This window comes from Eretmochelys imbricata, chromosome 22 (assembly GCF_965152235.1).
Source record: "Eretmochelys imbricata isolate rEreImb1 chromosome 22, rEreImb1.hap1, whole genome shotgun sequence".
NCBI lineage: Eukaryota > Metazoa > Chordata > Testudines > Cheloniidae > Eretmochelys > Eretmochelys imbricata.
The window spans coordinates 13441033-13468868 of record NC_135593.1 but is presented as its reverse complement, the minus strand read 5'-3'; the positions used below and the strand labels follow the sequence as shown (position 1 = coordinate 13468868).

The following is a 27836-nucleotide window of genomic DNA, read 5'->3' as shown; positions in this document are numbered from 1 at the left end:
ATACCACTTTGTTCTTGTTTTCAAATGCTGGCAAATAAGTTAGGGTGCCTCGTCCTGTAGCTGGATGCTTGAATTGCGCCGTAGGTACCAATATGGGTATTTAGGGTTCAAAGTGCCAGTTTATATCATAATGTTTTGTTTTGTGTTTCCAAGTGGCTCCCCCCACCACTCATCTTTTAATGGAGTTACTGGGTTGGATTTTGGAGGTGGTAACCTGGGCTGTGAACCTCGGTGGGAGTCTGGGTCAGGGAGTAGCAATCAGGGGAGTGGCTGGTGGGTCGGGGATGTGTGGTTAGTGGATCTGGCTCCCTGTCATTCTTGCCCTGCCTCCCTCTGGTTGGGGGAGGCAAGAGGAACTGTCCCTTCAATCGGGATGCTTCTGCAAGCAATGTTGGTTCCATGGCTGGTGTCGCTAACAGTACAACATTCCTTCTTTGCAGAGCTATGTCATGCCCAGACCACCACAGGGCTCCATGAGGATTTATAGAAGATGCCCCGGGTCTTCGCGCCTCTGGTGCTCCTTCTGGTGTGGCTAATGAAGATCGCTGCCAGCCCCCACTCCCTGAGGATCGGTGAGTAAGAAACCTCCTGCACACGCCGGGTTTAATCACCCTTCCAAGGCACTTGTTGCTCCCGATGAAAATACAAAGCCCAAGTCTGCTATCACTCGCTCTTGTCTTACTCCACACATGGGCGCTTGGGAACGTAAAGCAAGGCTGCTGTTTAAACCTGTGATTTAGTCTCTCAAACTCTCCATATCAAGCCAGAAGCCTAGTGAGCCAGGCCTCTGTAGCTGCCTAGATTTAGCTCTCTGCTAGGGATGGTGTCGTTGCTACAGGAGCATAAATCAAATGCAGCTTGTGGTGAGTATTCATGTTTGCACTGTTTTCCTCAAGTTCCTGCTACCCTTTTATAGATAAATTTATGGTGAAAGCCACCTAGGAAAGAGGAGCTATGGAGTATAACTTGATTTTCTCTCGGCTTTCATGCTGAACGCTTCTGTAAGCGCTCTACACACAAACAACAAAAAGCCTTTCCACAGCAATATATATATATATATATTTGTCCTCGCGTTGGGGAGAGTGAGAAATGTTGAACTGAAGTTGAATGCAGTTTAGCAGTATTGTAGAGCCATTACTATCACCAAGACGCGTAATTCACAAGGGACCCACGTTTATTCAGCCGTCCCTGTGTGTATTAAAAGGCGTTTGGGAAGCAGGGACCATCAGCATTTATTCACTGCCCATGTGGGTTAGAGAAAAGAAATGCAGCCAGAAACTCCAGTAACAAAACTCGTCTTGTATGGACACTTCGCTCTGCTGTTAAGAAAGGAAACAACTTTCCCGCCTGCTGTCTCTGGAGCTGCACGCTGCTTTTATTAACTCTTTGTAGCAGATAAGAGGCTAATCTGTTTTCTTCCCGGTTTGTGACACACGTAGGTGACAGCTGGAATAAACCCATTTCTCCCCTTTGCTAATAGAGCACGGCACAGCTGACAAATACGGCAAGGGCTGATCGTGCGCTGGCTGGGGTTGGGGTGAGGGATGTCTCCATTCCAGAGGTAACTGTACTTCTGAGCCCTTCGTGGCCTCCTTGTGGGCATGCCAGACCTTAAGCTATCACCTTTATGAGAGCGGAAATCATGTTCCTCTCTCTCCAGACTGGAGAGGATTTCGATTGCAATTCTTCCTGTCCTTCTGACCACTTCAGCAAGTCTGAGTTTAGTTCAGTACTTGCCCTCCTGTCCTCTTCCCGGGGCTACAACAGGGATAACCAGTGACCAACCAGCCTTGAGAAAGCAAGAGACTTACTTGGAACAAAAGCATTACAGGAAAAAAACATATCTTAAAAACAAAAACCTAGCTTTTAGGCAGATCTGTCATACCAGGTGTCACTCATCTTCTTCATGAAGGCCCTGGTAGGTTTCAAAATCCTTCCAACTAGAGCTGGCTGGAAAACGGATATCCCTTCCTGTGAAATATATCATGTTTAAAAAAAAATGTGTCAAACCGGTGAAGCTTTTTGCGAGAAGGGCTTTCAAGAATAAAATCCTTTTTTGGGAGACCCGAAAGGCATTTTTCAGCTTCCCGCCAGGACTTGAACTTTGGAAATGAAATCAACAAGAGCTGTTGGAGGGGCAAAGAGTGCTCAGCCTGGCAGCCCTCTTGGGAAGCTTTTGTCAATTTCACTTTTTGCCCGGAAAATTTCAGTTTTGCAAAAAGGACTTTTTCGCTTGGTATTCTGATGAATATTTTCCAACCAGCTCTACTTCAGAGCCTTCCTGCAGGGTCCGTCCATCCTGGTCCCAGCAGTTGCACGGGTTCTTGGATTTCATTTCTTTCTTTGCTGGGCCTCTTGAACATGCTCAAAACCATGCCCTGCAGTTTCCCCCAGAGGTCGGTACTTCTGCAGACTTGTTTACCTTGGAGGGATTTGCATTAATTACTCCCCAGTGAATTTAGTTCCTTGTAATTCGTTCATGCTTTAGGTGACTTTCTCCCCTTGCTTGTCTTCTTTCAAGAAAGAAATTAACCCCTTTGTACCTGGTGGGTAACGTAGGGGGCATGCGGGAGGGGAAACTGACTCACATACATTCTTTCATTTAAAAAAAAAATCTAAAGGTTCTGGATGCTGGGTATTTTATGTCTCCAGCATTTGTGGTTCACAAGTGACAACCGCACTGCATCATCTCTGCTGATCGGACCTCATTTCTTGCCTATGGGCAAATCCTCTGCCTGGCCCAAGTAACTGGGGAGGGCGCTGGGGATATTTTGTGTGGGCTTCAGGTGTAAAATGCTCTCTATGGACTGCAAAGGAAGGTTGTTAATCATAAATAATAATACTTGAAATGTGTGAGTAGTTATTAAGACAGTGTTAAATGCACTTAGTGTGGTCAAAAGAATGGCCAGACTGGGTCAGACCAGTGGTCCAGCTAGCTCAGTACCCTGTCTTCCGACAGTGGGCAACGCCAGATGCTTCAGAGGGAATGAACAAAGCAGGGTAATTAGCGAGTGATCCATCCCCTGTCGTCCAGTCCCAGCATCTGGCAGTCAGAGGTAAGGAACACCCAAAGCACGGGGTTGCGTCCCTGACCATCTTGGCTGATAGCCATGACAAGGAAAGTCATGGTTAAAACTGTGTTGAGGGCTTGTGGTTAACCCTACTATCCTTTCCATGTAACTACGAGCAGCTCACATGAGTTTTAAATGCACCTCTCTTTACCCACAGTCACTCCAAATAGCCTTGAACATCGTGTTAGATAAGGTGCTCACATATTTTCTTATGTGGTGGAATTTTCCAGCATAACTGAGGTGTTAATGGTTGATATCAATGCAACTACAATAACGTCTGGCCATGGATTGCTATTCCTGAGTGTAGACAAGGCCTTAGTTGCCTTGGGACCTAAAGGAGGCGACTGAAGCTGGGTTAATGCTCCAGGCAAGGAGCAAATGAGCTGTATGCACCAAGAGAAGGATCGGTTGCTGGAAAACCTTTCCACTTATAAATATGAATAACATTTAAGAAAAGAAAGCTCCCGGGGGGCATTAACTCTACTGAGCTCCTCTGGCTAGTTGTAATCATGCACTGCTTGTCCACTTATCTCACCTATTCTGGGAACAACAGATTTAAGTGCCACCTATTCAGAAGGGAGAGGAACTAATTACACCTAGTCAGAGGGGAGCAGAGCGGAGAGGAGAACAGCTGACCTGGAAAAAAAAGTAGGTCAATAAAACACACATATTATTAGCTGACTCCTGTATACCGGACTCGAACAGCAGTCTTGTTAAAGGATTAAAAATAATCCTTTTTTTAAATCGACCACAGGTAACTTTGAAAGTTGTGGACACCCCTGCACCGCATAACTTCATGCCCAAGTGGACATGTGTGAGCAAAGCCATTATTATAAATAAAAAGAAAAGGAGTCCTTGTGGCACCTTAGAGACTAACCAATTTATTTGAGCATGAGCTTTCGTGAAGTGAGCTGTAGCTCACGAAAGCTCATGCTCAAATAAATTGGTTAGTCTCTAAGGTGCCACAAGGACTCCTTTTCTTTTTGCGAATACAGACTAACACGGCTGTTACTCTGAAACCTGTCATTATTATAAATAACGCATCACTTTACATCCAGAGATCTCCAAGCGCTTTACGTTTGGATTGCAGTAGTGCCTCAAGGCCCCAGTTAAGGATCAGACCTTGTTGTGCTAGGCCCTGTACAGGTACATCATCAAAAGGGCCGTCCTTGCCCTGAGGAACTTGCCAACAATGAGGTGACAGATGGAAACAGTGAAACAATCCTGTTTGGTGTAATAAAGAATAGCTATAGCATGCCCCCTGCCTAGCATCTTGTAGGCATTGCAGTAGAGGTGTGGCTTAAAGAAAGGCCTGGAGGAGGATGTAGTTTTTACAGGAACTCCTCCAATGCATAAGAAACAGCATGGGAAGTACCTTCATCTCCATTTTTTCACAGGCAGAAGAAGTGAGGCATGGGGGCGGGGGGAGGGAGGTAATTTGATTGATATCACACTGCAGATCAGAGGCAGGGTTAGGACTGGAACTCATGACTCTCCGGGTATATCTATGCTACAGCAGCTCAGCTCTGGCTCTGCGGCTCTGCCATGGCGTAGTACCATGGCGTAGATGCTTCCTGCATCGACAGAAGGGGGGTTCTGTGTCAGTGTGGGGAATTCACCTCTCAGACAGGCGGTCGCTAGTCAACAGAAGAATTCTTTAGTCATTGCTGTTCTTATATTTCATTCAAGGTTGTCCGATCACATTCTTAAAGGAATCTTTAGAGTGGGAGAGAGGGAAAAGGGGGGACCTAACATAACATAAGTAAAATCCTTGCTGATGCATGTTCTACTAAATTAGTGTGGCTGTGACATTGTAAATGTTTCATTTTTTTTCCCCTGTAAAGAAATCCCAGTCAAGTCCATTAAGGTGAAATAGATTCATTGTTATTCTTCGTTTGTTACTGGAGTGTGGAGGAAAGTGCAGCGAAGTCCAATATTCATTTGTTCGCTCTTCGGCCTCTTAATTAGGTTTTTACAGTTCTTCTAGTAGAGTGATGTTTTATTTATGCTCCCCAAGATACACACATAAATCCCCAAACATGCCAGCCCCGTCCATAATTCGTCTTCTGGAAATGCCCTTTGATTTCTTTTGATTTTTCCCCACATATCCCCATGCCAGTGACTGATTGCCTAGGAAGAGTTGTTGTAGCTGTGTCCATCCCAGAATATTAGGGAGACAAGGTGGGCGAGGCAGCATCTTTCACTGGACCAACTTTTGTTGGTGAGAGAGACAGGCTTTCGAGAGCTGAAGAAGAGCTCAGAATAAGCTCGAGAACTTGTCTCTCTCACCAACAGAAGTTGGCCCAGTGAAAGGTATTACTTCCCCCACCTTGTCTGCCTGGAAAGAGAGCAGCTGATAAAAATGCCACTTCTCTTAGCCCTAGCCTTCAGGTCCTGATGGGACTTTTAAAGATGCCAGTCTTTCCAGACAGCCAGGACGCAGTGGGCACTTCCAAGATAAAAAGGAGTCCAAGCCCTGTGGGAAAAGCCTACTGATGCTGTTCTGTCCATGACATCTTCATGTTGAAAGAGGGCTTGCAGTGCCCATGTCAGCTGAGGTCTGTCATCTGACCCATTCTTTTCTAAATGAGCAGGCACGTTTTTTTGCCTTGTGCGGTTTCAGAACTGGTTTCTTTATTTGAGGCGGGGATCAGTTTTCTTTTCATGCACTAAGTCCTGAAGTGATAACCAGGCAAAACTCCCTGTCACAGCATACTATTAATGTTTGACTGAAACACCCCACCCTGTTAGCAGCTGATGATCCTTCTGGGAAAAGATTAGGTGGGTTCTGCTAACTCACAGAGTCAGGTGGCTCATTAACACCACCTGAATGCAGGGAAATGGGAGTGGCTCTCTGAGGAGAGAGGATCTAGAATGTGGGCTGAGCAGCTCTGAGGGAGGAACTCTGGGAGCAGTCAAGCTTGAGGAGAAGGTTTGAGCTGAACTTAATTAATCTGTTTTCCTTGTTAATAAAATCAAACCGCAGAAAGGGATAAGTTTTTTTGAGTCTGGAGAGCATGTGGACTTTGTTTATAGAGCAGGCTGAGAAAAGTGCCCACTCTCACTCCCATTGAAAGCCAAGGGGTATGTTGCTTGAGTAGGGATCTCTAGATATGGCCCACCAAGAGAAGAGCTGAACCTAAGTAGCTTGTAAGCACTGTTCTCACCTGACATTCTCCTCTGGAGTGAAGGGCAGGAACCAACTGTCCTATAGTGGGGCGGGGGGGTCAGATTTTGGCCAAAGCCCTGTTTTTCTGAAAACATCCACACAGAGCAGTTAGGACATCGGGTTTTTAAGGTCCCATCAGAAAGATCTCCAGATGGTAACCTGTATGGTTCTTAATTAATCTGACTAACTTAGCCCTGGCAGCATTTGAACCAGTGGTCTCTGGGATCTAGGGATCCCAAACAAATCTCAGAATGTCTCTTCTGCCTCCTCTTTGCTTACTCTACATTGATCTTGTCCTTTTATTTTAATCTTAGTCATTCAAGTGAAATGAACAGAAGAGACTATCCATCCACTTTGCATATGCAACCTGCCACATTAATAGCCCATTTCAAAGGAACCCCAAATTCCCCCAGTACAACTCTGCTCCAGATTCCTTGGAAGACCTTTCCATTATGCAACTGATATTTGTTGGTCACTTGAGTAATTGCATAAGGCAGCTTTCTCTGCATGACTTCCCCTCTGCACCCCATGTTTCCATTCTTGGTTTCCTTAACTTCAGTACTCTCTCTTTCTCCAGACAGCCTGTGAAATTCATTGCCCTGAAGGGTCACAGATCCAGAGGCTGTGGCTGGATTTTCTAAAAGGCACTGGGATAATGTTATGACCCTTAATAACCGCTTTAGTCATGCAGGCTAAGAGAAGGGTAATCACATTTTGTGCTTTGGGTTGTAAGTTTTGTATTGCAAGGGGATTGTACAGCACTGCACTAATGGGCCAGGGCTTCAAGTTCCTCTGATGCATCAGGCTGAGTCATCATCTTCCAGACACAGGCGGTTCCCATTGTTAAATACACTCAGCCATGGCTGGCAAGCCCAGTGAATCTTCTCAGATTTTAAACAATAATGGGCTGGCCTTTGACACCCTTACTCACTGTTGGGACTACTTGCAGAGTAAAGGAATATTCGGTGTGAAGACTGGTGGCAGCATCTGGCCTGAAATGGGTGAGGAAATGCTGTCTTATTGTATATGTGGATCTGTCTCAGAGTGGTATGTTTAATGTTTGTGCTGGCAGAGCCTAGTTATCTAGTCTGGTCCCTTCCTCAGTGCTGGCTAGTTTTACTACCGCTGCAGTTGCAGTCAACGCTCCTTACTCCTGATAAGCAGACCTACCGTATCCGCTTTGCAGGCGATGGAGGCTGGCTAGGACTGAGCACCTGGAAAGCAGGAAGAAGAGAGCTGGATTCAGTGAGACAAACGACCCCTTTGAGCCTTGTTTGTGCATCTGTGCTGGGTTTGTTCCCTCCCCTGCTTCCACTGGACTGAATTATCTTTACTGATCTCTTAGTGTCTGGTAATATCCGAGAGGCATGTAAAACTGGCAGGGATGGGATTAATGTTGTATGGAGATTGGTGGCTTTTGCCCAGAAAGGCCCCAAGCTTTGTTTGGATTCATATGTGTGCATAAACTGTCTTGACTGTGAAATCATTGCCTGGCTGTGGGTGCTGATCAAGCCACACAGTTAGCAAGTTAGTACGAACCGTTATTTGTAAGGTTTATGCTTCCGCTGAGCCTAGTAAAACTGTGGAACTACTGGATACTGCAGCAGAATGCTACCGTGTGCTGCCCTGCATTGTGCTAGGTTTGAAATTTGCATAGGTCTTATTGTAGGTGCTAATGCAGCCGGAGGAAGTGGAAAGTTTTACATTAAGGACAGCAGCCAGAGAACGGGGCCGATCACTTAAATGTCAGATCTCTTTAAGGTACAAGTCCCCTACAGCCACTTTAGGAATGACGAGAGAGAGAGGGACGTACATCCACTGTAGATAGACACCCCCCCACCCCCCCCAACACACACACACACGCTTTCTAGGCCTGATTTATTGTCTCCTCCTGGATGTGCTGCAAGCCTGTGTCTGAGCCAGAGGTCAGGAAACGGGAGCCATGCAACACTGATAAACTGCTCATGACTGCATACCATACTGCTGCTGAGCAGGGTTTTCAGTGTGTCTTGGGTTCAGCCATTTTTTAACATGTCTCTTTTCTTTAATAGCCTGAAAACCAGTCCTAGTAAAAGCTATTTTTGTCATTTTTCATTCGCTAAAAAAAAAAAAAAAAAATCCTTTATATGAATGAAAGCAAAAGACGCATGCCTCCCTGGATACTCAAACAGCTGACAAAATTAGTTCCAGATCCCAGCCATCACTGAAGCGAGAACATCCATGGAAAGCTCCTATGCAGCATGAGACGGGCTTCTGCACTAGTCTGTGTTATAAATAGCTAATGTCCAGTCCTTTCCCTCGCCTCTGCCAGGAGCTAGGCTATGTACTGTGGATTTCACACACACTTGGTAGGACTTGTCTTGGCTGCACCGGTAGCTGGAGTTATCTACACTCAAGTTAACGCCTCCGGAGTTAGCCTGGCTTGAGCGAGAGCCATCACACTGCAATACTCAAGCTACATCCCCACTGCCATTACTAGCTCAAGCCTCAAGCTTTAACCTACCCGCTCCCCAACAGGCCAGCTAGCTTGAGTTTAAAGCACCACTGAGGCTAGGGTTTCTGGTGTGTGGACGGGAGCCTGGCAAGGGGCACCTCTCAAATTGTACCTCAAGCTAACACTGCAGTGAAAAGCTGCCCTTAGCATAAACAGCTTTATTGATACGCTAGCCTCTTCCGAAGTGGGAAGGTGGCAACCTGTCAGCACCCTGCACAATATTGGGGATGAGGAGGGCGTGCAAAGTTTGGTCAGTCGCTTTCTGTTATTGAAACTGCCGAGGGATCTTTAATGTCCACAGAATGTGAACAGAAGCTGAAATTTTAAGGCTGCATCCAAAAGATGAGAGGAAGGATGCACTAGTGAGACTCAGAAGAGAGGAGTTTCAGTTCTTGTCTTCGCCACAGACTCCCTGTGTGACTGTGTCAATCTCTCTGGCTTAAGTTTGTCGGATGTTTCTGAGCACTCGTGACAAGTTTAGTCGGTCCTTTACACAGTTGGGTGGTCTTTGATCTGGAGTTTCGAGGAGCAGATACATAGTAGGCAATGGGTTTTTCTCCAGGTGCCGCTTCAAAAGGATGGACTCTGAGGTGGGTCATTTGTATGCCCCTCACCCCTCCTAAGAAATACACTTAAAATGTATTGTCTCCAAAAGTCCACTGAAATTCCTAATCCTTCCCAGAGATTGCATTAGTTAGTCTGCTAGAGATGTTACTCACAGCAACACACACACACGCAACCACAATTTGAATACAATGGATCCCCAACGTATTAAACTTAATTCCACAAGGTTTATCTAGGATATTGTCATATCTGCTACACAAAGGCTCGAGTTTTTATTGTAACGTACTCACAATAAGTCTCTGTGGAAGTCCCAGGGCAATGCTGTTAAAGAGACCACATGTCACAAAGGTCTTTGCTGCAGGAAAATCACCTCTTTCTGGGGCTTGTATTTATTGGTTTTCTAGTGACTCAAACTAAAAACATCAGTGTTCAGAGTCCTGAAGCTGAATTCTTCCTTATGTGGCAGGACAAGCAAAACAGAATAATACCCACAGCGCTTCCTGCACCAGCTATTCCCAAGCACTTCCTTCTGCATCATCCTTCAGAGAGGTCAGCCGCTTTGAACTGCTTGATAAGTAATGATGTGCACCTGCTCTGACCTCAGCTGCCTCCTCTGGACTGAGTTGCGGGGGGGGGCACAGAAACTCCCTGTGAATGGCGGGAACGGAGGGGGCTAGGGGAGCTAGCGAGACTGGGGGCGAAGTGTGCGGCTGGCTTCAGGCTGCGAAGGGATGGCTGGTGTGCGGTTCCACACCTCACCCCGCAGTGGATGGCTGATGCCCTGTGCACCAATGCCCGTCACCTGGCTGCCAGTGCCCTTTCCCCCCACCCCACCTTGGCAACTGGTGTATACGCTGCTGCCTCTCCCCTGGGCTGGATGTCTCTGCTGGAACCCACGGTAGCTAGAAGGCGAGGCTGGGCTGGGGAGTCCTACCTGCCCCCCCGGCTGCTGGCCCAACCTCATGCGCCATGGCAGCTGCTTCAGCCTGTCCTGGGTGTGGTCATGGGGCAGCATCTATAGAAGATATCGCAGTGGGCAGGGAGAACGGATATGGATCTTGAGAATGGACTTTGTTAGACTCTCTGGAAAGGCTGTTCAAGGTGATAAAGGCAGCATGGGGGGGTGGATCCGGCCTTGCCTGTGGTATTTGGCCTTGAGGAGAGATCCAGCATTTGAATGAGCTGGAGGTGAGCTGGGGACCTCCAGCGCATGGGTACCAGACTGCAAGTTTGGGGACTATTCCCAGCTGTGTGTGTGGACAAGTTTTGGGGCAGGAAGCGTGGGCATGTAATCAACGCACTGGGCTGGATCTAGGTTCTGTTCCCAGTTCAGTCGCAGACTCACTGGGGCAAGTCACTTTGTCCCTCTCTGCCTCCATTCCCCTTCTCTAAAAACGGGGTGTTCATGATACTTCCCTATCTCACAGGCGCCATGTGAGGGTAAAATCCACACGTGCTTGGAAGGTGCTCAGTACCAAGATGACTGTGCACATAAATAGACATTCCTTCCCCTCTGTGTCTCCTTTTCTCCATTTGCATAATAGAGCTGATTATCCACCCCCTATCTTTGTAAAGTGCTTTGCCTCTCCCAAAGAAAAGCACTGGAAGTACTAAATATTGTTTATCTGCTTGTACAATGTACAATGGAGCCAGTAGGTTGTGTGTACAGCTGGGCAAATACTGCGGAATATTTTCCAGTTTTTAAATTTTAAAAAGATTCCTATTCAGAAATGTTCACATCTCTGTTTTGTGTTCACTCACAATGAATATTGCAGGAACGTTAGAGGGGAGAAGTGACAGTCAAGTGAAAACAGATGAATATTCACTGAGAGCAAATTTCTAATTGGTTATCGGAAATGTTCACAATGCAGAGGTAAGCATTCTGCCTATCGAGTCAGGGACCTGAAAAATACCATGTGACCTCCAAGGCCAATCAAAACCCTGGGGATGGCAATTATCTGCAGGAAACTTCTCATCAGCTAGCCACAGATAAAGAATTAGTTGCAGAAATTATTTCGCAAATAATGTCAGATAATTAATAAACATAAGGCAACTTGCGGAGAGGAATTCACCAGCAAAAGAAGTGGAAAGTCATTGAATGATTGTTCATCCGGCTCTAATGTATTTCAGGCCAGATGGAATATGTAGATTAGTGTCTTACAGGCTTGTGGCACAGAGAAGCCACTTATAACACTGAATGGTGCCACAGAGAGAGAGAGACTCATTAATTACGGCATGATGTCGCATTGTTTTCCCCATTCTTGGTGCAGCACTGTTTCAGGATGCCGGGTCGTAGTTATTTGGTGGCTCCCCTGGGATTCCCATCTCATATATTTTCTTTCACTCTTGGACGCTGGGAAAAGGGAATATTTCTCCTCTCCTTTCACTTTCTTGGCTGCTTGGAGGAATTCATGCAGCTCTGGTCTGTTTGCTTGGCCATCCCTCCTTATGGGGACCTGGCTGAGTGAGGGAAGCAGCTATCCAATTGATGGATTACACTGGAACCGTGTGGTTTAATTTTTACTGATTTAGAGCCCATTGGGGTTCACAGCAAATTCACTTGTGTTTTTGGTTAGTAACAGAGGCTGAGGTTTCCAAAGCCATCTAAGGGATTTGCATTCACAATTAATGGGAACTGGGCTCCCAAAACCCTCATATGGCTTCGGAAATCTTAGCCCAGATACACGAGGCTTCACCAAAATGCATGTGAGCAAACATCCCCAGGGAAGGAGCCTCCCCAAACCCATTGGGTTCCGCTGCCTGCTTTGACAGGACGTTGCTCCTTTGGAATGAAATAGGAGCATGAGACTGTCCCTCACAAAGTTCACCCGCAATGGGGATCTGACAGGGAGACGTCTAGCCTGTGGATTGCAAATGAAATCAGAACAATCTGCCATTGAATCATACCAAAGCAGCTGCTCTGATATCAGCACAGAGCTCCGTTGTCGATCTGAACATCGCGTGTGTGGGACGAGGGAGGACAGAAAATCCACCATGGAAGTGAAACGTAGCCTAGCGGTAGCCCATCTTGGTTCAGCCCTTGCCTGCCAGTGGCTCTCAGCTGGCAAAGGCTGCAGGGCGGAATGGTTAATTCTTCTAAGGACACCGTTAATGAATTCCACTTGCATTTCCCGAAGCTGTGGGGGTTTGGAGAGACTAAATGGAACTTTATCTGAAAGTGATGGCTGAATGTCAATGCCGCGGTCGAAGCCAATTTGGGAGACTGAGAGTGCTAAAAGAATTAAGAATGCTAAATGGAAATAAGTCTGCTTGGTTGAGATGAAATAGGGCTTAAATGAGTGAAATTATCGGTGGATTACCCTTGTTAGAGCACTGCTTTATTTTAATAAACTGAGTTTTAATCTGCTGCAGGGATTCCTGAAGGAAAGGCACCGCTTTTTGGGGGTATGTGTGTGGTGTTGGTGGAAGAACTGGACTTGCCCTGCCTCTCCAGAATAGGAGGACGTGCTAATGATGGGTTGGTAATTATTTACCTGTGACGGTTTCGCATTTCCATGAAGATTCTGTTTGCTGCTTGAAAACTGGCTTGCTCCCTGTTCCCAGCTCGCTCTCCTCTTTCGCTGGCAAAATGGAAGCACTCCAGTGTTGCTGCCACTTAGATAATACGTGTTCTGGGGGAAATTCACCCTGGTGCCAAGTGCCAGTGCAGAGCCTGTGCGTCATTTAAGCCGTCCTGTGGCCAATGGCGTTACAGTCCTTTGTGATCATTGGAAAGGAGAGATGCAAAGAAGTGGCACCTCGTGCATTTAGAAGGCAAAAACAACAGGCTGAGATTTATCATAGAGACGTGGTTAATAGTTATAAACCTGTACTAACTATCCTCTTCCATTAGAGCAGATCTAGCGCAGCAAAAGAATCAAAGCAGATGTTCTTGTCTAACTTAGTTGGCCGCCAGGGTAAACACAGATGTAACCTGTCATTCTGACGGTGAGTCTGACCTGTCTGTTTTTATGATGGGCTAGAAAAGTGTAACTGTTCCAGATGCTTTGGGAACCGTGTTCTAAAGGCAGGGCCCAATCATTGGAGCTACTAAACATCTTCAGCTCCCAGAAGCAGAGGGGACTCAGCAAGCAGACGCTTAAAGAGTTGGGGTGCAATCCTGTGAGTTTCCAGGTGCCCCAGACTCTCCTTGCAGAATTGGGCCCTAGATCAGAATTATGATTTCTATATGGCCACACCTAGAGGTCCCAACCAAGATCAGGGCCTCCCCGTGCTTTCTGACCACACAGGCCTTGCCCCCACGGAGTTTAAAATCCAAATCAACAAGATGGTCCAAGGGTTGGAGGGGAGACAGGCACAGAGAGATGAAGTGACTCGCCAGTATCGCACAGTAGCTCGGGAGCAGAGCTGAGGGTAGAACCCGGTCATTTGGAGTCTCCATCCAGTGCCCTGTCTACTAGACCACATTGCTTCTCTTACAACAATTTCCCTGGCAGCCAGCCCAGTGGGGGTGAGTTGGGGACCCCCTCTAACATGGAGATGATCTAGGCAAGGTTACCAGCCCTGAGCGGTGGGGCATGTGAGCTGCACAGACAATCAGGTGATGGTGGTGAGTACGGAAGGGTTAATGAATTGCTTTCCCAGCTTCTCGCTGGAGGGGAATTTATTTCCTAGCAATGGGCTATCTTGTGTTTCAGAGCACGAGTGTTTCTTCATCTTCCCTGAGAGCCAGCTCCTGTGGGCATCTCTGTAGAAGAGTTCATATTCTTGGCATGGAAATCAGACAGACGGACAAACACGAAAGAGCAGATATGTGGCTCCACAGCAGAGACTAGAATTGTGCGCGTGTGGATTTAAACCCATCTGAAACTGTACTGAAGGTGGGAATGAAGCCGGTGAAGAGAATATTTCATGGCAAGTACTTTGTCAGATTGATCTAGTAATCTCGGTGTTTATTGCATGTCACTCCTTTGAAATGGATAGACAGCGAGCGTGATGTTAGCAGAGCCATGTCATCGCGGGATTGGGCCGATTGGAGCCAGTGGTGACACATTTGTTCCCATCAAGGAGCTGGGAGGCCTGGCTCAATGGAAAGAGGTTTGAGCCTCTTGCTTGGATGCAGGTCTCCTAGGTAGCACACTGGACCTACATTATACCGGACCCTGAGATTATGCAGCATTCCTCTCCCCACCATTCCCCCTGATCTGCCATCCCCAACCCGCTTCTCCACTGATGCTTTAAGCTCATTAAAGCCCGTTCGAAGTCAAATGGAAGGACCCACATTCACATCAGTGGGCTTTTGATTGGGTCCGACATTTTCCTCGTTGAACTTCTAGAGTGTGCTGCATTAGGGCTCTCTCTGATCCCTCCAGGCCTCCATAGTCATCTGATGCCCAAGCCCCTTGTTAACCCACATCCCTCTCCTGTTTTCTTCCTGCACCCCACTCCTGAGCTACTTCTGTTTTGCCCAGGGATGGAGGAACTGTTGAATGACTTATTCAGGCGCTGTTCTAGTCTCCCTTTTGCTTGCCTCCATCCCCTGCTGTACAGTAATAAAGTCCTTGCTTGCTACCTCTCAGCTTATCCAGCCAGTCTCCTGCTTTGCTCTTAGGTCAAAAGAACCATAAAGACAAAAGGAAACGGTCAGGTCTTTCTGGAGTGACCCCATAGCTTCTCCACTGAGATCATTCTCTTTGGCTTTCAAATATGCCAATAAAATAATCCCCACCACCACCCAGCAACAGCATTTAAAAATAATTCTCAGTGCGAGAGGCACCGTTTGGCCAAAAATGAATGCCCAAAGCAGGGATGGATGGGCACGATGGACTTAGCTGTGGTCCTTCTAGAGCCCCGTTGCAGTTGTGTGTAGAGCCTAGCTGCAGTTCCAGTAGCCTATTAGGCGCTAAGGCCCAGATCCTTGCAGGGATTTAGGCACCTAACTCCCATTGGAATCAATGGAAGGTAGGAGCCTACATACCTTTCAGGATCTGTGCTGAACATCGTTTTCCCTCGTGATGGTCTAGTGGTCCATTGGTGTTCCAGTGGCATGAGCACACTCCATGTATGGGGCTCAGTCGAGGCGCCTGGCACCAGACAGAGGCTGCAGTTGTCTGGCCAAATGCTGGTGGCTGAGAAGGCGTCATTACTTCACAGGCGCAGGAGCAAGCGTGACACCTGCGGACACAGGAGGTCAATGCACTTACCCTTGGCCCCTGCTGTATCTCTAGAATCGGGGTAGTCTTCCAGCTACAAACTCATGGATAGAATGGGGCATGCAACCCTCGGCAGCATTTGATGCTGCTGGAAGTGCTAGTGGCTGCCAACCTTGTGCTCAGGGCTTTGCATTAGGTCTGCTACAGCAGAGCTGGAAGGGAAGGACTCTCTGCTCCTGTAGACACTCAGTTTACCTGTGCTGGAATAGCCATAAATTGGCCACTGTTGAAGAGTTCTGCAGAACTCGTCGGCTGTGATCCGTGAACGTCGCGCTGCCCGGGAGCTCCTGCCCAGTTTCATGTCAGACCCATGCTGAAGTGCAGGCTGTGATGAGAACCCAGGCTCTGACCCCAGGTTCCCTCCCAATAGAGCTGGCCAGGTTTGCAAACGTTTTGCTGAGCCCCGTTGGTAATGAAGCCTGAGTGCCGGCAATGTGAGCTTGTTTGTGGGGTTCCAGGGTCCATTTCAAATACCCGTTCCCCTCCCCCCTGCCTCCCCATTCCCAGCCCTGGGATCTGAATCAGCCGACTTGAATAGAAGGAATTACTTGATCTTGTTGCTTAGAGCGATTTATAACCTGCAGCTACCTGCAGAGGTGTGTGTGTGGGGGGGCATACGTGCATGTTTCCGTTGGCTTCCAGTCTGCACTGAAGCCGCTTCTGAAAAAATCCATTTTACAATCACAACATGGGCCTGCTTCTTCTCACCTCTGTGATCTCCTCGCAGATTTGTTATGCAAACTGCTTTCACCCACCCAGCGCCATCCCCTCTCCGAATGAAAACAGTCGGGGAAAGGTTATTTTGTCATTTGGCTCCTGCATTTTAAAGCAGATTGTACCATATCCCCTGTCCCCAAGATGCTTTGGCAGTTGCAGACTTTGGGCATTTAATTTCAGTTATGTTCTATTAACTTCAATTGCACATGGGGTTTTTGGCAGGATTGTCCCTTCTAGGGGACTGGTGCAATTGGGTGGAAGTGCTGTTTTTATGCATGTAGATAAATAACATGAGCGTGGTCACAAAACAAAAGAGCCTTGCGGGAAGCTGTTGTATTGCAAGAGTTTGCAACATCTGTGCAAAGTCATGCTGCATCCACATTTGACAGCCATGCCGGGTGCAGGGCCTGGCAGACAGTCTGTCAGGATCAACCAAAATGGTGCAATCTACGGTGGTTTCTCCCAAAGCCAGGAATGTTGCAACTCCACCAGACCCCCAAACACAGTCCCACAATGACCCCAGCAACAATGTTGGGTGACACTATGGGATGGATACTGCCGATGTCCCAGAATGGACTGTGGTTGTCAAGCGTGGTGTGTCTGACCCACCAGAACGGTTCTGTCAGAAACAATCTTAGTTGATCCGTTGCAAGGGCAAAGGAGACAAGCAGCTAGGGCTGGTTGGAAGACAAGAATTCTGTTTTGTGAAGAAAAAAAAATCAAGGGTTCAAAATTTCATTGTAATGAAACTGAAATTTTTCAGAAAAAGTAACGAAAAAGAGAGACCAATAGCCCAGTTGTTGCAGGGCATTCATCTGGGATGTGCCTGAATCAGGCAGAGCAGGGGCTTGAAACGGGACCTCTCTCATGGTTATGGCACTCACTGGGCAACTGTCTGTTGCATGCATGCTCCCGTGCCCTCGTCTGAGGCTGGGTAACCCGCATTGCTCTTCTGTCTTTGTTGGCCTGAAGGTCTCCATACATTGGTGTTCGTGCAAAGCGCTTTCATTCCAGTGCCTGCATTTGGAGAGCCTGTTTTACTTGTGTGTATAAATCCTATGCAGTGTTTCATCAGCAATGAGCAAAGCAATAGGCAGGCAGAATTGAAAGAAAGAGATCTTTATTGAGTACGTGGAGCAGTCAGTGTCATATGCAAAGGCTCTAGGGCAGGGGTAGCCAATTATTTCTTTGTCAAGGTCCAAATTTCTTGGAGAAAGTACAGTCAAGATCCAGACTCCAGAGAAAATAATTTAAAAAATAACAGTAATGAGTAAATAAAATGATTTTGGGGTCTGTTCAAAAGCATCTGGTGGTCCAGATTTGGCCCACGATCCGCCTATTGATTACCTCTGCTCTAGGGTTTTATGTGCGAGCAGTTTGACTGTGTCTTGGTGGTGAGGGAGTTAAAATCATTTCCTTAAGGAAGGAAGCACTCTCCCATGGTGACGGTCGCAGCTCCCAGATATGAAGACTATAGTGGATTTTCTGGTCGGGCTAATCGAAGTAGCTCCGGAAAGAATCCTGATGGCATGAATGGATGGCATTGCTGTAGGTGCAATCGGGGATAGGAGAAGGATGAGTGCATGCGAGCTGAGGGGAAAGGAAGTGCTGATGGTGTGACCTGTGCAGGATGGGACACAGAAGGTGCAGTCTCTGCTCTGAGGAGCTTATACCAAGCACAGAACGTTCTGGGAGCCCCAGCAGAACGTTCTGCCTTGGAACGTTTCCTTGCAGGCACAAGGCCTGGCAGCATTTTTGCACGGATGTGGCTTCATGTCTTGAGGGGTGACTTGGGAGAGGGAATTTGAAACAAGGGATGTGTCCTGGTGAAAAAGGAATAATAATGTTATGCATTTTAAGTTCCCACTTTACCCAGCCCCTCCCTGAAAATAAATAGAAGAATTATTGCGGGGGGGCGGGGTGGGGGGAGAGACACGAAATAAGGATTATATTCTCCTTGGTGGTAATCTCTTTGCTCTGTGTTCGTACAGCATCTAGCACATCTGGGTCCTGGTCCAGGACTGGGACTGCCAGGTGCTGCTGCAGTAAAAATAATAAATAACGAAGCGTTACCAAATTAAAAAAATTATGTTGCTCACAAGATTTAAAGGGGATGTAGGATCCTCCCACTGTAGGAAGGGTCAGATCCTTTTTTTTAAAAAGTGTGTGTGTGTGTGATATTGCTTTCATCCACTTACACCCTTTATAGACAGGGCTTATTCTTCTCATGAGTGAAATGCACCCACCTCTGGGGCAGATCACAGGAGCTTCTTAACAACGCACTATGGCTCTACACCATGCTTTAGGACCTGAAGTGAAGGATCCCTTATCCAGCTGAAACTATGTGGGAAATTCACAGCGAGAGGCTGTATAAACAGTAGCATTAGAATCTTATGAAAAGTGCCGTGGGATCTTTAATAGTCACGGAGTGGTTGGGTCCATGATTTTACATTGCACTTGGAAACCCTTTCAGCAGAACAGCACTTCCTGGTGCCATACTGGGGCAGTGGTGCCGTAATGATGGAGAGCATCTCCTGTTGGAGCCACCCAGTCTGTGTTTCTGCTTCCCGCTGAGTACCAAAGCAGAGCTACAGGACATGGACTCATCAGTCTCTGCCCATTACTCTATAACACGCCATTCACAGTAGTTACAAAATGAATCATAAACTCGTAGGCTCGGTGGGTCAAAGATCAGTCAACAGCGAAACAAATTTAAACAATAATCCTGCCAGTTATTTAGCTTTCTACCTCTGCTGGATAGCGAGAGGGAGGAAAAAACGGCTCAGAAAAATGAGATGAGACATTTGGTGCTAACTAAAGAACCTGCACGCTTCAGTGGCTCAGCTAACCCCAGAAGCTGCTTGAGAACACACCGCTTTATTCCAGTAGAAGGGATACTTACAGATCAAACCCCAGTCTCACGCCTGCCCTGGAATGATAAGAGTCTTGAGTTGAACCTGGAAAACCCGAAAGAAAAATACCCGTACGGGGCTTGTTCTTAGCTGCTACGCTTTGTTTTATAAAGGGAAATAAAATGAAGTCAAGAGAATAAAATTTGGCATGAGAGTCGGTCCTGCCGAAACGGTAGAAGCTGACACGATGGATGGAGTCATTACAGGCTCCTGTGTAAATACAGACCCTTTTTTCCTTATAACATATCTCATTTGCTCAATAGCCCATAATGGCTCCCAAGGAGCAGTTACTGTTTATCAAGTCAGAGCTTCTTTTGCTGCTTAGCAGACTGTAGAATTGATGGCCCATCGTGGCTATTTTGGGTCAGACGAGGTGCTTTTGCTAGACACGCTGCAGAGCAGGAGCTTATTAAACCTGTCATACAAAGGTCACTTGGAGAATTGTTTTTAGACCTGTGAGTGGGAGAAATCCATGTGGTGTTCAAGAGGCAGCATGGACTAATGGGTCGGACACTGGACTGATAGGAAACCTGGGTTCTATTCTTGATTCTGCCACTGGCTTTCTATGTGAACATCCCATCCCCTCTGTATCTTCTCCCATGCTTTGTCCACCTTGTCTATTTGGATTGTAAGTGGCAGGGACTCTCCCTCTCTGTCTCACTGTGTGTTTGTACAATGCCTGAGCTCAGTTTGTGCCTCTAGGTGTTGTTATAATAAAAAGAATAGTAGTATGCTGAAAAATGAGTGACAGGCTACCCTGGGAAAGGTTCTGCAGTTTGGCAAAGCAGCGTGGAAGAGCATCCAGAACGGAGACTTACCTCTCCTGCTGTAGACATCTAGCCACTTCTGGGGTAAAGCACAATTGTTTTTTTAACAGCTAAAGTCAGAGCAGGAAGGGGAGGGAAGAATACTGCTGCTCCTTTTCGACCTAAAAGGCTAGTCGTGGTCTGTGGATGTTGAAAATACCTTTTGAGAGAGACAAGGTGGGTGAAGTAATATCTTTTATTGAACCAACTTCTGTTGGTGACAGAGACACGCTTTCAAGCCTCACAGATCTCTTCTTCAGAATAGAAGTTGGTCCAGTAAAAGATATTACCTCACCCACCTTGTCCCTCTTGTATGCCGGGAGCAACCCATCTGCAACAACATGGCAAAAAAAAAATCTAGGTCTTTCAGGTCAGACAGTTGATGTCCAACTGGTATGGTCAAGAAGATTTCTTTCTGGGGAAGGGAGCCTGTTTCTTGGGAGGCATCATCGTCTGGTGGGCAGAGCACTGAACTGGAAGACTTGGGTTCTCTTCCAGTCTGTCGCTGAATTACTTCATAACTCTGGGCAAGTCACTATAGGGAAACTGAAGCACAGGGAGGTTAATCTTGTAAAATGCTCTGCCACCTACTGATGGAAAGAACAAAGTGTTTGTTTATTTGCTTCATGCATCGTGACTGAGCACAAGTTTCCTTCGAAAAGTGAGAGAGGGAACCAACAGATGTTTAGCAAAGGGGCTTCCCTGCCAGTTCCCACACAGCATTCCCTTTGTTTTGGTGAAACGGGATGTTCTCACGTGTATTTCTCACATGCATTTTAAGCACCCAGTTACTTGAATGGGACTGTGATGCGGAGTTGACCCCACACTGGCCTCTCAGAGGTTAATTGAGTCCTAGGGAAGCGGTGCAGGAGACAGCCAATTAGAGAGGGTGTGAGAGGAGCATCCAATCAGGGCCTGCTGGGCCCAAATAAGAGTTACAGGGCAGAGCAGGGTCAGTTACTCCCTGGAGCTCAAGGAGGGAGACCTGTGTGCCTGGCAAGCCGAAGGAAGCTAGCACCCTGCACAGAGCAGGGCTGCTAGCAGGGACCAGGGGAGTTAAAGAGAGCTCCTGGTCATGTGCTGGGATTAGCAGGTTGATGCCCTGAGGCCAGGGTGAAGAGGATGCTGCATCTGCAGGGGAGTGGCCGGACAACTGGCAGCAGTTGCCAGTGGGGAAGCGGCTGGACAGTTGAACTGCAGCACTCGCCCCCAGAATAAATATTTTGCTCACCACTCATTGGAGGTGGCACCTGACCAGATGCTCACTCGCTTGGAATGACAGTAGATTTATTTTGTTGTCCATTTATCACTTATTATTTCCCCTCTTCCATACCTTCCATCTCCCCCTGCCCTAATAACTGTTTACTATCCATTGGGGCATACATTCTCTTCTGATTAAGTGCCGTTTAGCTGTTGCCTGCTTGCTCATTTAGTTTTATAGACACATTCACACAGGTGCAGAGAGAGGGTAATGAGAATGGAGAATGGCAACAGCCTGCTTAGATTGGATTTTAATAAAGTTTCCAGCTAAGCTAGATCATAACCATTCAGAGCAGTGGCATAGCCATGGCGTGTGTGTGTGTAACTTTTGATCCGATAATGCAACAGACAATGGATCCACTACAATGACCCAAGCTAGACTCTTACACTGTCATTTTGGACCATAAAGGACAGTGGCCGCTCTGCATCACTCTGAGCCAAAGTGTTTCTAGGGGAACGAGTGATTTCCCAGCTCTTGGCAGCTGCTAATTAATTGTAGATGATGAGATAATTTATAAAAATTAGGAGCGATTTTCTTCTTTGTGATAATATCGCTCTGCAATAAAACTGCTCTTTTAAAGGGCAACTTTTGTGTAATGTAGCGATCACTGCTAAAAATACATACGTGTGTGTGTGTGTATATATATATATATATATATGAGAGAGAGAGAGAACGCACACGCAGAGAGGTATTTCAGCAGTTCACTTGAACCATAAGAATGAATTCAAATTGAAATTCAAATCTCAGTGTCACCTAGAACGCTGATCGGAAGAAATTTTTGAGGTGAGAGGACAATGGGAAAACAGTCTGCCATTAGCAGTGGAAGGAGTTTTAACACCGAGAAGGTGGCTGCATTAACTGGGGTGCTCGGCTTCCCTTTCCCCTCCACCCCCCGGGAGTGACCGTGACTGTTTACAAATGTATATCCTGGGGCGGGAGTGCAGTCGTTCACAGGTCACAGCTTGTGGAGGGGATAAGAGCCCTGTTTTGTCTCCTGTGCGGCGTGCCTGGGTGGGAACGGGAATACCTAAGAGAAAGGAAGAGCTGGCAGTGAATAGCTGGGAAGTGAGCGAGGGACCTAGCACCATGCACTTCATGCCGAATGATCAGTGTGGCCCGATTTAGCCAGCGACTTGACACTCCAAAGTGTGGGGAATCAAGGGAGTGCACAGCTCCGTGGGGTCTGCCAGTGCAAGTGACAGAGAGAATCGGCTATGGGGGGAGGAAAATAGGAGTATGGCTGATGTGGGTAAATGTGGTGGAGCAGAAAACGCGTGCGGAGCGTAGGGAGGGACTGAGTAATGGTGGTGGAGAATGAATGAGAGAGGGAGGCTGGTCCTAGCCTGGAACTTGGGAGACCTGGGTTTAAGTCTCTGTTCTGCCACAGAATTCCTGTGTGACCCCGGGTAAGTCACTTGTCTCTCTGTGGCTCAGTTTCCCTGGAAACAGGGACGCTAGCACTGCCCTGCCTCCCCGGGGCACTCGGATAAAGACCCGGAAGGTTGAGAAGTGCTCAGATCCTACAGGAAAGGGGACCCGGTGAGTACCTTTGATAGGCTGCATAAGGAGGGGGGCACTGAGACTGAATGGGCAATGGGAGGCTAGACCCCGGGAGACTGGTACGGTGAGGGTGAAGGGCTGGTGGAGTTGGGAAGGTCGGGGAGTGAGTAATGGGAGAGATGGTTCTTTGGTGGTATGGGGGTGGGGCAGAGTGGGGCCTGAGTAATCTGAGAGCGGGGTGGGTGGTGCAGGTGAGGCTGAGTGGGCGATATGGAGAGAACTGGGGATCATTGGGCAAGCTGAGATGGACGACGAACGCTAAGCGAATATAGGCTTGTTGTGGCATGTGTCCGACAGTAGCATGTCAGGAGGCGGAGGTTGTGCAATTGTGGCTTTGAAGCTGTTCAGAAGCGGTTGTAACTTCTCCTTCCAAACTCATTGCCATTTCAAGGAGAAAGGGCCACATGGATGGGCGTGTCAGGACCCCTCCTGGGCGTGGAGATGGAGTCAGAGCGCTGTGGTTTCCCCTCCGAGCTGAGTGCCTTCACGGAGCCTTGTGCCGCAGAATCATTGATGCCTCTCTGGGAGTTCCGGGAATCGTTCGCCCCTTTAGGCGTCTAGGGGTGAGCCGGATCCCAAAGGTAATGAGTTTCTTCGTGGAGTGTCAGGAGGGACCTGAGAAATGAATGGCGGTGCAGCATTCGCCTGGAAGGAAGGCATTCCTTAGGCTGAGGAATGAACGTTCTGCAGGCTCAGGGGGCCTCCAATACTCCATCAGGTTTCTAATGATTTTGTCAGAATGTTAATCCCTGGGGCGAGCGGCAGAATTGTGATATCAGCAAACAAATGACGCTTCCGCACAGATAACCCAATACAGAGTCGCGCACAAGAGCAGAAGACAATTCATCTTTTTCTACTGGGACCCTAGTCAGGGCCGATTTACATCGGTCTACGGAAGAAAGAGGGTGCCCAGGATACATCCCTGACAGTTGGGTGTGTAATAGTGAAGTAATGTGCGTCCACAAAAGCCGTGAGAGTGTGTTGCCTATTTTATTATGTGTTTGTATTACAGTGATGCTAGGGGTTGCACAAACATTTTTAACAAGAGTGGGTCTCTGCCCCCAAAGAGCTTACAGTCTAAACAGAGAAGAAAAAGCAAAGAGGGGAGGGAAAACAGTGGCACCAAGAAGGGAAGTGACTTGCCAGAGGTCGCATAGGAGAACTGTCAATAGAACCCAGATCTCCTGAGTCCCTGTCTGGTGCACTATCCACTAAGTCCTCACTACCTCCTGAAAAGCAAGTGTGCATGAATGGGTGTCCAGGACATACAGCAGTGAAAACGTATGAATAGTAGTGACAAGGGAAGGCATATGCACAGATTACAGGATATGTGAACAGCAGCAGACGTCTGTGAAATTGTGCACAACAAAGCAGGGGGGGGGTGCGTGTGGCTAACATTGCCTGGGTTTGAATGTGTGTGGTGTATTGCAGGGCTGTGTGTGATTGTGTGCAAGTGTGGTGCATAGAATACTGCAGTAAGAATACAGGTATATGGTAATGAACAGGCACGTGAATGAAAGCACTTGTCTGTTACAGCGAATGAGTTTGCATAAAATACTGCAGTGTGACAATGCATGTCTAAACATTTACACTGAGCGTATCAGTACCTGTCCACAGCAGCGAAGGTGTACATGCAAGGTATGGAGCACTCACATGTATGGAGGTGGCGGAATACAGCAGTGCTGGTGCATAGGTGTGACAATGAGTAGCATGCGTGTACGGCATCCCAGCAGTGAATCTGCGTTAGGTGCATATGGGTGAACTGAACTGAATGGAGCAGGAAAGAGGACAGTAAGCTGGAGCTGTGGAATTCAGCAGCAGCCAGAGGAGCAGCTGCACCGTTCTCAGGAAACAGAAGCTGATGCACTCAGACATGAACCAGATGCCAATGTTTGCTCTGGGAGTAGCAGGGATTTCCAAGGCACTCCATAGCAGGGGTGTGTGTGTGCGTGCACGCGTGTGCAAATGGAAATCGGTTACTGGGTACAGCTGTGAGGTGGTGCAACAAGTGCATGACCCTGGCCATAGGGCCCAGGAGCGTGGTGAATACTAGGCGATGCGGCTGGAGAGGATTTCCCGGGTCTCCTCCTTTTGTCCTTTTCTCTGCCCTATAAACATCTGGTTTTATCTTGTTCAATGGTTCCCAGAAAGGTCAGGCTCTCGAGATGACTGCTCCAGGTCTTCCCCTGCCTTCCTGAAGAGTCTTTTAGGATCTTTGCCCTCCACTTCCCAATCAATTGTTCACACCCTAAACTGCATGGGAGCACCAAACCCAGCTATCACCAGAGCAGCCAAAACAGCTGTGAGGACTGGAGCAGTGTAACAGAATGGGAGGGGATATCCACCAAAGCTAATAAGTGATACAGTTCTGCCAGACCTTAGCAGGCTAGGTTATATTTTATCCTTGAACGCCAGCTGCAACGGAGCCTCCATGACCCCTCTGGGCCATTGATTCTATTCATGACCTTGCTCCAAAGCATTTCGGGTGGGATTTTGCAAAGCTCCCAGTGCTGGAACCTCTGCTCCATCGGATGCCATCCCAGCTTCGGTGGGGGCAGAGTTAGCCTCAAAGTGGTCTCCTTTCCCAATGTCTTTAGTTTAAACTCGCTGTAATTTTGGGCCATTTCTCCTTTTACTACCATCCTTCACCACCTTAAATAACTTTTCCGCTTTTATGCAGCTCCCTCTCACATATTTATGGGAGAGATAACATGCCCCCTCACCTTCAGTTAGCATATCTGTAAGCTCTACATATTATGCCCCTTTTATGTCCCTTTAACCTCTCTTTATAGAGCATGACTTTTAATTCATTTAATCATTTTTATCGTCCTCCTTTCGATGCCTTCTGAGTTCCCTCTTTCTTTGCAATGAGGAGTCCAAAACAGTACCTAGTGCTGCAAGAGTAGCCGTATTGAGAATGATAGACAAGTCCATTCCCACCTGTGATTTCTCTTGGAAGCTTTGTTTTTCTAACTAGCAATCTCCTGTTAGTATCACCTGCAGCTACATCACCTCAGGCTGTCGTCTTGTCTGATTTCAGCAAGATCAGGCAGGGACCTTGGATGGGAGAACTCCAAGGCACACCTAAGAGTTCCCAAGGAAGCAGTTATGCTTGAAGAGTTGACCAACCCTGGTCTGGAAGTCAGTGATGGAACCGATGCCCCAGCATGATGCTAAGAGGTGCTGTTGTTCCTGTGTGTTGCAGGTCACCCTCTCTGCCTGGTGCACAGAGGATAGGAGTCTGTTACAGCCCTGGCTGTAGCTTTTCTCTTTGGAGGGGCCTTGATTCATCCCCGCTGTGTGCACCAAGATGGCGTCCATCACGCTATGCTGCTGGAAATGCTAACCCTTGGATGACGTATAAAACAGAGGCCTTACCACTTGTGATGAAAAGAGACCGTGGTAGAACTTGGGAATGCGATAGCCAGTGTTCCAAATTGGGTAAACGCGTTCTGTCCATGGACATTTTTCCCATAGACTTTTAGTTGCAAATGGATTTCTTTTGCCCTAAACGCTGTGTACTTCTGCTGTGCATTGCTAAACAGCTGATGCATTGTATTCCAAAAATGGATGAGGCGATGCTAATATGTAGTTGGCATAACCGATTGTAAAGCACGTTCAGATCTTTTGGGGAGGAATTATGCTATAGAAATAGCTTGCTCGTCTATTTGCTAACAAGTATATTTCTAAATACAAGCAGATTCCACTGAAACATGTCCCTTTAAAGAAAAAAAGTTGGCATGTGAAAGGCCAGCTCCTTACCTGATGTAAATCAGCGCACCTATGTTGAAGTCAGAGCTTTGGGATTGCAGTTTGCAAGTGTGCCGAAGTTGTCATTGATGTACAGGAAGCATATGGAAAGACCCAGTGCTGGTCTCACCGATCAGAGGGTGACCAGTGTGTTCTTAGTTACTCCTTATGGACGTTAACAACACTGTATATGAACGCAGGGTCAGACAACTATCTACAAACAGCCACTGGTGTCAATGGAGCTTCACCCATTTACCCCGCTTGAGGATCTGGCCATAATGTATCATTTCTGTTTATTCTTTTCTGCATTTATAAGCCCTCACGTTCAGCATCGTTTGGATGCGAGGAACTGTCATCCCCCCTCCCCATCCCAAGACCCCCGCCAGACAATGTTGTAGTGGTGATACAATACTGGGCCGAACTCAGACCCCAAGTAGAATTTGTCCTGAAAATCTCTGTCGTGTTCTGGGGTGCAATCCAGACCAGCGAGGAGTTGTGTCACTGGCTGTCCTGTAATCCTGGGTGCCTCACAATGCTTTGCTGTTGTAGCCCCCAATGTGGGCCACTCACCACCAGCCTACCAGCATTCAGGTGACACCCTGGATGTCTGTGTGCTAGAGAGTCCTGGTACAGCAGCTCTGACCTCAGCAACCTGTCTACAGCCCCACTCTGTCTTCCACCAGCCTTGGTTACCACTTGCAAGGTGACCCCAGTGCACTCCCAATCCCGATTTTCCCCAAAACTCCATGCTCTGCAGTTTCCAGCCCTCTCCTGGGCAGTTCAGAGAAATCATATGATTTGTTCCTCTAAAGGCACAAACACACATCACAGCTGATTAACTTAACTAGGGCGAAAACACCTTTCCCTTTAAACACAGCCCAGAGCTGGCTTATCCTAAAATAAAAAATGCCTCACCAATAGGACATAGCTTAAGTGATGCTAAGTAAAAGGAATAATGTTAGAAAGGGTTACAAGCAAATAAAAGTGAAAACACACATCTAAATGTCTGAAACTTAATTTAGCAAGATACAGGTTTTTCCCCCCACTAGACATTCTCTTCCTAGTCATTCTCTTCCCAGCCATGGCTGACTTTCTCTCAATCAGGGCCTTCCACAAAAGCACAAGGGCCTGGTTTCCCTTGTCTTCCTACATGAAAGATCTTTGCCTAAGCAGGTTTTTCACCTATATTCAGTTGCAGAGACTTCAAACCGCAACCCCCCACCCCCTTTGGTGAAAGAACCCAGCTTTCTCAGCTTGCAAGGTCTCTGTTCCCTTGAATCTGTCTAGTGATGGGTGCCAAGCGGCTTCTGTCCTTGCTTATATTTCCCAAAGTTCAATGACCTTGCTTCAGGAGGCAGG

At 47.4% G+C, this 27836-nt stretch overlaps 1 protein-coding gene across 4 annotated transcripts in view; it reads left to right on the top strand.

Moving 5' to 3' along the window:
• The first annotated feature begins 490 nt into the window (after positions 1–490).
• GRIK4 (glutamate ionotropic receptor kainate type subunit 4) overlaps positions 491–27836 on the top strand; it is a 201892-nt gene continuing 174546 nt past the window's right edge. For all 4 annotated transcript variants that reach the window (XM_077839813.1, XM_077839814.1, XM_077839812.1 and 1 more), the window contains exon 1: positions 491–572. In XM_077839813.1, coding sequence (XP_077695939.1) covers positions 491–572 — 82 coding nt within the window. The remainder of the gene's footprint in view (positions 573–27836) is intronic.